Source organism: Tenrec ecaudatus, chromosome 16 (assembly GCF_050624435.1).
Source record: "Tenrec ecaudatus isolate mTenEca1 chromosome 16, mTenEca1.hap1, whole genome shotgun sequence".
Lineage (NCBI taxonomy): Eukaryota > Metazoa > Chordata > Mammalia > Afrosoricida > Tenrecidae > Tenrec > Tenrec ecaudatus.
In genome coordinates, this window is record NC_134545.1 from 30,172,053 (window position 1) to 30,185,135 (window position 13,083).

General features: G+C 46.1%; 1 protein-coding gene across 2 annotated transcripts in view; it reads right to left on the reverse strand.

The window, feature by feature from the left end:
• The window catches only part of DGCR8 (DGCR8 microprocessor complex subunit), a 34,571-nt gene that overhangs the window by 3,452 nt on the left and 18,036 nt on the right, over positions 1-13,083 (reverse strand). For both annotated transcript variants that reach the window (XM_075534237.1, XM_075534236.1), the window contains exons 10-12: positions 1,109-1,209; positions 739-845; positions 99-226 (exon numbers count right to left, since the gene is read on the reverse strand). In XM_075534237.1, coding sequence (XP_075390352.1) covers positions 99-226; positions 739-845; positions 1,109-1,209 — 336 coding nt within the window. The remainder of the gene's footprint in view (positions 1-98; positions 227-738; positions 846-1,108; positions 1,210-13,083) is intronic.

Genomic DNA, 13,083 nt, shown 5'->3' on the forward strand with positions numbered 1-13,083 from the left:
CACAGCCAGAGTTCCCACTTGGTCCCTCTGCTTCTGGGCCTGGGCACCACAGCAGGAAGCAATCAGTGAGCTGCAGAGAGCAGCCAGCTGCCCATTACCTGTTTGACCATCTTGCTGCTCTCACGGCCGTACATGCGCAACAAGGACCCCCAGTTCTTGACATGGGGGTGCAGCAGCTGCAGGATCTTCTGGGAAGCCAACTGCTTGCCGACTCTCTTATTCTTACCTATGAAGAGAAGGCAGAGTGGGGCAGCCTCAAACACCCACCAGCCCAGACAGGGGTGCTGCCCCATTGTACAGTTGGGGAGGTAGAATGCTATTCTGCGTTGGGCATCTAGGTCCCCATAATTGAATGCAGCTCCAACCCCACCCCCCGCCCCTTCCCCCGTTGTGTGGAACAGGTAGTTAGCAGCTGCACGAGGTCTGGAGAATTGCAGGTCACAAAGCAGGAAAAAACCCCACCCTACCTCCCCCCCAATTTGAGACACAGACAAGCTGCAGTGATGTCAAACGAGCACAAGTCCAAATAAGGCCTCCCCACTCAGCCCCTAGCTGCTGGGAGGCAGACAATGTGGACGACTCGGGCGCTGAGTCCAAGGGCCAAGAAATTTCTAAAGCAGCCCGATGGCGGCAAGGAGAGCCCGTGGCTCCGTATGTGACGGCCAGCTTGCTGTCATCCCCAGTTCACACCGGCCACACTCTGCCTGGGGTCCAGGGGAGGGAGAGGGGCATCCTTACACCACCCGCGCACGGTGTGCTTGCCACAGGCCATGACGTATTCACTCTTCTGGTTTTTGCCAGGCACCACTTCAAACTTGATGGACGTGTCACCCATTCCATGGTTTCTTTAAGGAAGCACAAAGACAATAACATGTGACCTGTGTGGTGGCTGAGAACAAAAATGGCCTTCCTGGGGAGGGCTGCTCTGGGAAAGGCCCATGAAGTGACTTTTGGGAAATGTGCCTACTTTGTAGGCCTTCCAGACACGCAGAGCGACAGCCAGCCAGCCAGCCAGCCAGCCACGGTGAGCCCAAACACACAGCAAAGCAGACACCCAGCATCCAAAGAAGCTCCCTCACCTCAGATGCAAGGTCCCCTGCTGACTCACCTCTTAAGGCACTCGTGGAGGATCTGATACGGAGACAACAGCCCGGCCTTGCTGGTCAGCTCATAGACCCGAGAGTCCTCAATACTGATGTGGTTAAAATACTACAAAACAAAGCCAGATGCTCCTGAGTGCTGGAGCCCACATACTGGCCTCTGGGTCTGGGTTCCCATGCTGCTGGCGCTTTGCCCTCGTAAGCTCTCAGCTCCACTCACTGTTCCACTGCCACTTGTAGACAGATGACAGCTGGCAAGAACATACTCTACCCCTCACTGTCGGGCTTACTGTCCATCTGTCTATCCCGCCAGACCCTGCTCCCCTGTGATGTGGACATGGACAGCCAAAGCTGAATGTGCCAGAGGGAGAATCATAGGGTGCAGGGCTGCACTTGGGCCACTAGCTGGTACTGGGCAGCAGGGGTCTTTGCTGAACCAAATTCTGATCAACAGGATGCCGCCTGTAACCTTCAGAGGAAAACACTGTCAGATTGTAAAACACAGAAGTTGGCTATAAAACATGTGCTACTCAGAAAGCCGAGTCACCGTCAGCAGAGACCAGTCTGTCCAGGCACAAGGTGGGGAGGACAGGCCTGACCAGGCTTCAGGCTGGCTCTGAAACCTAACCCATCTGACAGAAGAACAGGAAGGTTAAGGAGAAGCTACCCATGTTCATGAACTAAGATGACTCAATATTGCTAGGATATTGATTCTCCCGCAAATTCAACTCTTCAAAACACCATTAAAACCAAAAGCCCAACAGAATGGGCTGTATAAAATAATATACTGATTCCAAAAGTGATTTGTGGGCTTCAGCCCAAGATGAGGGCCAGAATACATATCCCCAGCCCCCGACCCCATTACACACAAACTTATACTGCTCATTCTGAGTTGAATTTCAAAATCCAGCTGGCCAGCCCACAGGCAAAAAGCAGCAGGTGCCCCTTTCACAGCTTGCTCCCTCTCTCCCAGCACCCAGGAAGAGGACTCACCCTGGGTGGCCCTCAAAATATCCACAGGACAAGCTGCTACATGACTCAAACTGTGCAATTAGCAACAAAATGCACAAAGGGGTCTTGACACCATCTCCTGTGTCCTAAAAGCATAATGTTGCAAATGTTAACCGGAATTTTCTTATAAAGTTCCTGGATCTTCTGTATTTACGCTCTGTGAAAACTTCCTTTTGCTCAGTGAAAATCTTTACAAGGTTCTTTTGTTTCTTCAATAAACTTTTTTTAATTAAAAAAAAGGTATCTTATGGCAAGGCAAGGGAGATACAGTAACTACAAATGTGTGCACGTACATGTATTTTAAAGGAACAAAGTTGGTCCATGCAGACTGAAAAATTTCAAGGCCATGTGACATATACAGGTGAAGAAACAGACAATAGCCAGGAGGGGAAGGGGAAGGTGGGGGGGATAATGGGGGAACCTATCACAATGATCTACGTATAACCCCTTCTCTGGGGGTCGGACAACAGAAAGGTGGGTGATGGGAGACATCGGTCAGTGTAAGACATGAAAAATTAGTAACAACTTATAAATTATCAAGGGTTCGTGGGAGAGGGAGGGGGAAAATGAGGAGCTGATACCAAGGGCTCAAGTAGGAAGAAAATGTTTTGAGAATGATGATGGCAACAAATGTACAAATGTGCTTGACACAGTGGATGTGTTTATGTTCTGTGACAAGAGTTGTGGGAACCCCAATAAAATGATTTTTAAAAAAGATTAATGGAAGAGAACAGGGTCCAAATGGAAACCCGTGTATTTTTAAGGGGGCGTGGTGGTTGGAGAACAAAGGCAATTCAAGCAACAAAGAAACAGCCTTATCACAATCTGGTCTTAAATGCTCAAAACTGGAAATGAGTCGTGTCTATTACTCAAGTGAAAATACTGGTACAATCACAGGGCGTGCTGTGCTGACTCAGCAGTAAAGATGACCTACTCATCTATGAAGGAGCCTGAGACGTGCAATTGTTAAGCATTGGGCTGCTAATCGCAAGGCCAGTGGTTCAAGCCCATCAGCCCCTCCACAGCCTCAGAAGACTCTGGTGCAGTTCTGCTCAGGGTGCTAGAGGATGACTTTGGGTGGAAGTGACGTGACAGCAGAGGGTACAGATACACCCGCATGGGTGGATGCCAGGGACATAACTACCCTAAGTCAGAGATAAGGCTGTGATGACTGTTGAGCCAACAGGTTAGAAATGGCATCGTCACGGAAGTGGCAGCTCCCTGCCTCTCAAAGGATGGCAGTACGAGGGATTTCCAAGGGGGCTGCCGGGACTTGCTCTGCACCTTGCTTGGGATGGTGACTCAATGACTCTCATTGTCCAAGCCCATGAAACCCTACATCAAATAGAGCCCATGAACTCTTAAGTAACTTAAAGAAAATGAGAGGGTCTTTTGATCGCCTTTTTCTACAAATCATCTAACCACATACAGGCTTTCTTCCGAGGCTCTCCATGGTGCCTAGGAAAGCAAGGCCGGGGCACATTGCAGGCACTGACACACTGGCCCCGTGGGGCATGCTCTCCTGACAGGCCAGCCTCTCCATAGAGCAGGTGGCCACCACCCTTCAGAAACAGCACCACCCACTCCTGTATCCTCTCCAGATGGCTCAACAGGCTGCTCCCCTTCCACATGCAAGCCCCACCCCCGGCAACCTGTAAACGATTGGCTCTCAGCTCTTCACTGGCACTACAAGGAGCCACCATACAGCTGAGCCTGCCACCAAAAGGCTGCTCAAATCCTAGAACCTCCACAAGCTCAGAAACAGCCCACTAAACCAGCATTTCAGAGTTAAAAGTCTGCCAGTTCCTGTCCATTAACTATACATTCCCCACCAAAGGCAAAGCTATGTTCTCCTGAAGAACTTGGAAACCAGGGAGAAAGCATCGAATGCACGTGCACATCTGTCATTTTAAATTAGCAAAACCATTTCCCCTAAGCTCTCAAGCATCAAAGGAAAATCGCCGTCTTCAAGGAACGTTTCCAACAGGGTTTCCAAGTCTGGCTGCAAGCGGCCCACTTGGCATGCATTCCACCTGCCCTCCCCAGCAGAAGCCTTGCACTTTCTTAGACTATTTTCTCCTGTGGTTTCTAGAAAGACCCTCTGCTTTCCCAAAGAGCCCCAAAGCCTGTGGGCCCGCCCTGTCCCAGCCAGCAACATCACCGTGACCCCCCTGACACTGCTGGAGATCCATTTTCTACCATGACAAGACAGGCCTTCCTGACACAATGAGGATCCAGTGACAAGGCTGAGGTCATGAAGGACAGTTGACAGCCAGCCAGCTGGGCCTCCTTAGAGCCCTGCACCTGGAGCTAAGAAGCAGTTTCCACAAATGGTGAGCCATCAAGTCTGAGGTTGCAGGAGGGGGTTGCAGTACTGAACAGGGAAGCTAGACTCTACCTGGCTGTCTCCTGGGTCAGGTAGAGGTGTATTGGAGGCATGTCCCCGTGACAGAGGGACCAAGCAGGAAGCTGTACTCTGAAGCAGGACAGACCAGGGAACTGGAGCTAGACAAAGAGCCTCTTGGCCCAGAACATCTGTGCAGACATACACACCATCCTGTAGAGGCTGGAGGGGTTACCAATGGTGAGGGACAGTCCAGCCCCTGCTTGGAGAACTCCGGCAACACCAAAAAAATGACAAATGCAGACAGAGAGCCTTTGGAATGGATTAAGTAATGGGACTAGCTGCTTGTTCCCTCAGCGGCTAAGTGAATGTGTGGGTACAGTGGTCTCTGAGGCTGCTGTTTCAGTGTTACCTGGAAGCCAGAGATTCCCAAATGCAACTCCAACTGCCCAAGGGAATTACCAATGATTCCAACAATGATTCAACACACCAAAAATCAACCTTAATTCCCGTAAACCTGACCTCAGTAATATTCATAGGTACAGACAAGCAGGAGGGGACCTCAGACAGATGAGACCACCTACTAGGAGTAAGCAGCAGAACCTGCTGAGATAGATAACTACTCTGTGTCAGAGCAAAGCCACCTCCCCCAGAATGGCCTGCTTGGGTCACAAAGTCCTCCATTTGCTTGGGCTAGGTCCTCTCTCAGCATCAGAGCCCACAGTCATTAAAGACGAGCACAACCCACTCAGCGGACACTACCAGCATCTGCAACCAGCTACTCCAAGGGTCAGTGAGGGCCGGGGGAGGGGGGGGGGGCCTAGGTATTTGAAAGCCTCACCAAGTTATCTTGCCCATAATCTGGGTCACTCAGGAAAAAAAGAAGGCAGTGTGAGTTTTACTGAAGGGGCTGATTCTTGGGAGATTATGCTGAGTAGGACCTGCAATTAATCTGTGTGACCTGTTCATAAAGTACAGAAAACATTTACAGACTTGTACATCTAACATTGCAGTGGACATGTCACTATAAAGAAGGGGTAAGTCCACAAAGAATCAAAAACATTTTTTAAATGCATCCCAAAGCACTTCCAGAACAGAAGACTTAAGAATCTCGTAAAATCAACTCTGTAAAAAAATGCCAGCGAAAACTGTCAAAAATCTACCTTTTTCAAAATTTTTAGCAATAAATGAAGGCTTCCAACAATCCAAAGACCATTTATACCAAATAAATGGAAAAAAGCACAAATTTTGTGGGTAATTTCCCCAGCCTAGCCCTATACCCCTCCCTCTAGTACTGTGATAGCCATAGAGGCCATGAGAACCAGCCAGCCAACGGCTACAAATTTAGTAGTACAGTGTGCTAAGTAAGCATTGGGCTGCTAACCAAATGTCAGTATTTCCAATCCACCAATCGCTCCTCAGAAGACAACTGAGGCTGTATGTTCTTGTAAAGCAGCGGTTCTCAACCTGTGGGTCGCAATCCTGATTCCTCCTATCAGTAGCAAACTTACAGTTATGAAGTAGCAACGAAAATAATGTTATAGTTGGGGTCACCACAACTTGAGGAACGGTATGAAAGGGTGGCGGCATCAGGAAGGCTGAGAGCAGATGGAAACTTCAGGGAACAGTAGACGGTTCTCTGCGAGGCAAAAGCAACTGGACAGCAATGGAAGGCAGAATTGAGTTTATAGCTCCCCATCCCCTGAGGGTCTAGAGAAGTCACATTCCCTGAAAATTGTCAACTGCTTGGCCTGTCAGAGACTCCCTAAAAGACCCCCATTTTTGGGACCTGTTTCTACTGACCCTGACTCAGGATCTTGTTCAGTGTAAACAACTCCACACTCAGGGGGTTTGTCAAAAAAAAAAATTTCACACTGCAGTCTCCTGAGGATAAGACTCAAGTGGAGAAACCAGAGGCTGCACCAAAGACTTCTTAAAAGGAAAAGCTAGGGGATGAGCTGTCCACAGGGAGCTCTGCAGAACTTCTGCCTGGTCCTGGGGACCAAGCTAGCCAGCACAGTCTTGAGAAGGCCCTGACTCACTAGCTGTTCTGAGGCTCTATACAAGCAGGAAGTGATGGCTAGGGTGGAGCTGTGAACTGTTACAGAACAATGATCACACTCATACCTCCTGAGCAAAGAGTAGGAGACTTACTGACCCCCTCCATGCATTTAGCTGATCACTATGCTAATAGAACAGTGACTTCAGGTGCTATAGGAAACAAAGGATAGAGATTTTAAATAATTAGTTCAGGAAAGTCACTGGATGAACAGCAATCAAACCAAAATAACCAGTCAAAATATTATACCCAAAATGCAAAAAAGCCAGCTTCAGATTCTTATGGCCTCCATAATTTTCTGGAGCCAGAGAGCTGAAATTACTGGCCTGGAATACTCCGTGGCCCTCGGGCCACAAATGCCCTGCGGAGACGTCTTAAAGCTCAACCTAGTTTGGTCTGACGGATGTGAAAGGACGATCCTAACATTGTGCTCTTTTCAGAACTGCGTGGGCGCAAACTGGCAATCAGAAAAAGAGGCTGAGAATAGCTGTAGATATTGAAGGGTGCATCAACACTGCTGAGTTCTACAGGGAAGACAGTCCCATTGGAATTTGCTCTGCTGTGTATTTTCTCAGCAACAAGAATACAAATGAAGAACCTGGGAGGATGGGTTCCTCTTCTGGATTTCCAGAGTTGACACAGTATATTAAAAACATGCAGCTTTCAAGAGTTAAGACAATAAACACTGTCTCTGAGGAAGCTAGACTTAGGGAGATGAAAACGGTATGTTTACTATCATAAATACAGCCAGAGAATTCAAAGAAACTATTATCTGAAAAATTAAAACAAAGTAAGAGAATACTGTCTAATCAAATAGAGAATCTCAAGAAGAATATTTTAAAAACTGAAAGAGATAGATTCTGGAATAGCAAGTGCAGTAAGTGAAATGAAACACTCACTAGAAAGGATCAACAGTTGAATCAAACAAGCAGAAGAGTAGGTGAACCTGAGCTCGGCTGACTGAGATGATTTAGTCATAGAAAGAGAATGAAAAAGGACGAGCATGGCAGAGGGCTTGGGGACACCATTACATGACCAACTTACAAAAAAACAGGAGTGCAGAAAAGATAGAATGTAAAGAGTATCTGAATAAAAATAAAAGAATTTGCCAAATTTTATTAAAATTGTTGATCTATGATATAGTTTATTGTGCCAACCTGGCTGATAAACACGTGGGTTTAATTGAAAGGCAGAGGGATAAATGGCTCAGTGAGCCTCGCCTTTCGAGTTCTCGGGTCTCTTGCTTTGTGGTGGTCGGACCAGGGTACAGCTGCCTTAGCCAGTTCCCTGCTTCAGCTGGCAAGGCTCACTTCCTGAAAGACATCCCCGAGGACCTACCCAATGCAGCCCTGGGTGCTGGAGCAGCCATGTGGAGACCCCTGCCAGCGCTGAGATGCTTACACGTTCACTGACTCGGATTTCCTCCTGCGGTCGGTATCAGTGTGTGTGTGTTTTGTGAGATGGAGGAGGGCTTTGTAGATTGGTGTCGAACATATGGGTTAATGTTGGACTTGAGGGCTTGGGCAGCACTGGGTTGGGATGTTTTCTTGATGTGTACTTAACCTTTATATAAAACTCTCTCTTATACATGAGTTTCTATTATTTGTTTCTCTAAAGTACCCAGACCGACACCACCTATCATTAAACAAACAAAAACCCAAACTCAATAAACTCCAAATAGAATAAACTCAAGAGGGTCACACATAGCCAATATGTCAACAACTAAAGGTATACTGCCATTTTGGGGGTTTATAAATCAAAAGCATACAGAATTCTTCAGGGAATACTTAAGAGATGAAAACACTGCCTTCAGGGAGTGTCTTTAAACCTAGAAGGGGGATTAATAAACAGCAGCTTTATGATTTGCTATTTTTATTAAATAAGGCTTTCTATGATTGTGTAGCAATATCTTTTGACTTGCCCTCATAGGTCCAATATCCAAAAAAAGGGCTGCCGATCTAGAATTTTATATCCAGCACACTATTCTTCTTTAAATAAAGAAATTAGAGACATACCCAGAGAAACAAAGGCTGACTTCATTGCTAAAAGATCTGCCTTTTGAAGAAATACTAAAGATCCCTCCACTGACAATGACGCTGCGGGGGGGAGGGGGACAGCGCTGGAGACAGCGTGGGAATGGTGCACGGTCGGGCCTCATCACACTGGGGCCAGGCACTGAGGGCATACAGCAGAGCAGCAGGGAGAGCAGAGTCATGAACCCCCCAGGGGAATACCAAAAATAGACTTGGGAGAGAAACTGTGGCACCCCATCAGACTCCACTGGAAAACTCATAAAGGCCAAACAGACCTTGAACTATTTTATAGGTCTTTCCATTTTTGTCAGTGGCTTTCTCTGTTAGTTATTTTGTTCTTGCTTTCTGCTGCTGTTATTGCTTTGTTGGTTTGACTTCTTTTGTTGTTTTATTTGGCTTTGCCTAGTTTTTGCACTTATTAATGTATCTGCATGTCTATCTAGATAAGATAGGCTGGAAAAACAATTCGGAGATGAAAAGAACGGACCAATGGTTCCAGGGGGCTATGGGAGAAGGAGACGTGGAAGAAAGGAAGGGGGGGGGGGAAACCAACCCAGGGACAAGGGAACAAGTGAACAAAAATCAATGGAAGCAAAGTCGTGGGATGCTTAGTGGGGCTCAATCAAGGGCAATGTAGCAGCGAGGAATTACTAAACCAGAATGAAGGTCGAACATGATGGTGGGACAAGAGGACAGTAAAAAAACAACAGGAAAGAACCAGGGGGTAAAGAACATTTAGAGTGGCCTAAATACAGGCATGTACATGCGTAAATACACACACACATATGTAAGGAGAGGGGAACAGAACTATGTTCTCATTTCTGTATGTTAAGTATTAAGGTTCCAGATGGACATTGGACCTCAACTCAAGTACTCCTTTAACACAAGAACACTTTGTTCTAACAAGCCGGCATTCTGTGATGTTCACCTTCCAAACACAGTCACTGAAGACAAAATGGGTGCATAATCAAATGTGGTGAAGAAAGCTGATAGTGCCTGGCTATCAAAAGATATAGAATCTGGGGTCTTAAAGGCTTGAAGGTAAACAAGTGGCCACCTAGTTCAGAAGCAACAAAGCCCAAATGGAAGAAGCACACCAGCCTGTGTAAACACAGTGTCGATGGGCTCAGGAATCAGGCATCTAAGACCCAGAATCAAACCACACCCAAGGTGAATGGGGACGGGGTGCATGGAGTAGAGACCCAATGCCCATCTGTACACAATTGGACATCCCCTCATAGAGGGGTCATAAGGAAGAGATGAGCCAGTCAGGGTGTAGTATAATACTGACGAAACACAACTTTCCTCTAGCTCTTTGGTGCTTCCTTCCCCCCACTATTATGACTACAATTCTACTTTACAAATCGGATTAAACTAGAGCATTCACAGTGCTACAGTAAGAGGCCCTAACACAGGGAATCCAGGACAGATTAACCCCTCCGGGCCAACAGGGAGAGCAGAGACATCAGAAGGACTAGAGCAGGGTGGGGGAGAAAGGGAGAATCGATTAGAGATCAATCTAGAACCCCCTCCCAGGGGGATGAATAGCGGAAAAGTGAGTGAGGGGTGATGGAGTACGACCTAAGATATAGAAAAAATAATCTGTAATTTATCAAGGGTTCATGAGGGAAGGCAGGGGAAGAAACGGGGAGCTGCTATCAGGGGCTCAAGCAGGAAGAGAATGCTTTGAAAATGATAATGGCAGCATATGTGCAAATGTGGTGGACACACTGGAGGAATGTATGGGTTGTGAGACAAGAGCTCCCAATAAAAGTATTAAAAAAAAAATACTGAAGAGAATGTTTCAGGTTGAAATAAAAGGATACTAAAAAAGACTGCAGTTGTCAAGAGTTCATTCTGCATAGAAGCAGCAGTCAAGAAATCAAATTACATATTGTGTTGGGATAGCTCATGCAAAAGACCTCTGTCTTTAAAGTGTTGAAGAGCAAGGATATACTTTGGTTGTTTTTTTATTAGGGGCTCATACAACTCTTATCACAGTCCATACATACACATACATCAATTGTATAAAGCACGTCTGTACATTCTTTGCCCTAATCATTTTCAAAGCATTTGCTCTCCACTTAAGCCCTTTGCATCAGGTCCTCTTTTTTCTCCTCCCTCCCTTCTCCCTCCTCCCTCATGAGCCCTTGATAATTTATAAATTATTATTTTGTCATGTCTTGCCCTATCCGGCATCTCCCTTCACCCTCTTTTCTGTTGTCCGTCCCCCAGGGAGGAGGTCACATGTGGATCCTTGTAATCTGTTCCCTCTTTCCAACCCACTCTCTCTCTACCCTCCCAGTATCACCCCTCACACCCCTGGTTCTGGATTCCCTGTGCCTCCAGCTCCTATCTGCATCAGTGTACAACCTCTGCTCTATCCAGACTTGCAAGGTAGAATTTGGATCATGGTAGTGGGGGGGTGGGGAAGGGGCAAGGATATACTTTCAGAAGATAGATGCACCTGACCCAAGCCATGGTATTTTCAACTGCCTCAAATGAATGTGGAAGTTGGGCCGTGAACACAGACTGCAGAATCAGTGCATTTGAATTATGATGCTGGAGAAGAATACTGAACATACGTACCATGGACTGTTGGAACAAATGTGTCTTAAAAGAAATACAGCCAAATGCTCCTTGGAAGCAAAGGACGTGGACATGCTATCGGGATAGACCAGTTCCTGGAGGAGGACATTAAGCGAGGTAAAGTGAAGGGCAAAGAAAGGAAGACGTTTGTCGAGATGGTCTGACACAGTGGCTGCAACACTAGGCTCAAACCATTGTAAGGATGGCGCAAAATCAAGGCAGGGTTTCATTCTGTTGTACTGTAAATCAGAACCAACTTGACAGTACCTAACAACAACATTGAAGTTAACTTGGTAGCTGGAGGAAGATGAGACTTTCAACTCCTATAAAGAGTGAGTCTCAGAAAGCCACAGAGCCAGTCCTACACTGTCTACATCATCACTATGGTCAGAATCAACAGAAGGCAGTGAATTCTGAGTTACTGAAAGAGTTAAACCAGTGCTCTTTCCCTGTCCCCACAGAGCTGTGCGGAGGCGGAGGCTCCCGTGTGTTCAAGATTCGGTCCCACCCCCTGTAACCACCGCCATGGGGGAGGAAGGCACTGCTGCTGAAGGCGCATGGACTTTCACACTGCTTTGCAAGAGGTGCTGAAGAGCGCCCTCGTCCACGATGGCCTAGCACGTGGAGTCCGCGAAGCTGCCAAAGCCTTAGACAATCGCCAAGCTCTTCTTTGCGTTCTTGCATCCAACTGTGATGGGCCTATATATGTCCAATTAGTGGAGGCCCTGTGTGCTGAGCACCACCTCGACCTCATTAAGGTGGATGACAACAAGAAACTAGGAGAGTGGGCAGACCTCTGCAAAACTGACAGAGAAGGAAAACCCGGAAAGTGGTTGGTTGCAGTTGTGTGGTTGTTAAGGACCATGGCAAAGAATCTCAAGCCAAGGATGTTATTGAAGAACACCTTAAATACAAAAAATTAGCAAATAAAAACTTTGCTAATTGTTAAAAAAAAGAAAAGAATTGAACCATCAACAATTTTTCATATAAACCGTTAATTTTATACTGCTCTTCAGACTTAGCCAGATTTTGATGACGTTTCTCACCTCTCTTTTCTCTATCATATACCATATAATATGTTACTTTCCTCACTACCCTAACTTTGTGCTATTTCCTCCAAGATTGTACCAGCCACGAAAGCTAGTGGCAATGAAAATTGTAGAAATCTACTAACTTCTTCTGTGTGAAGCTGTTCAAATATATACTCAAGATTCATTACATTTTTCATGAATTCAATGGAAAAGTTGGGGGGGGTGAGGAAATCAGTAATTAGAAAATAAGGCCTTGGCGATAGAAACAAAGCTGGAGATCACACGACAAAATTTTTTAACACCAACATTTCTTCATCCCAAATATGTTTCGCAGCAATATGGACAGCAACTATACGCATGGACTTACTGTATAATTAATCATAATGAAATGCGTAATAAAGACCTACCTAAGCTAGACAATTATAAGTGATGTGTATACACTCAGCATACGTTAAACTGAAGAAAATATTCAAGCCTCAAGTTACAAAACCGAGTCTATAGCAAAATATTAAATGATTCAGGAAACATCCACATCAGAAGATGAGGGGAATATAGTCACTACCCCAAAAAGGACGGGTCGACATTCAATAATGTCAAGAGACAGCACATAATGGAGAACAGCGCTGAAGGAGAAACGCGTGCTGCACTAAACAAAGGCATTCGCCAAAAAGACGGCCACAGAAACTGACGGAGTATGAATTCACGTAGTTTACAAGCTGATGAAGGCCTGGAAGCACTTAATTCACCTATACCAAAATACATATATATTGGAGGTGGCTACCTGGCCAGCTGACTAGAAGAGTTCCATATTTATACCTACTCTACAGAAAGCGACCCAATGTGGAACATGGAAAGTATCAAAAAGTATCATACTATCATATGTAAGTTAAATCTTCCTGAAGATCATTCAACACTG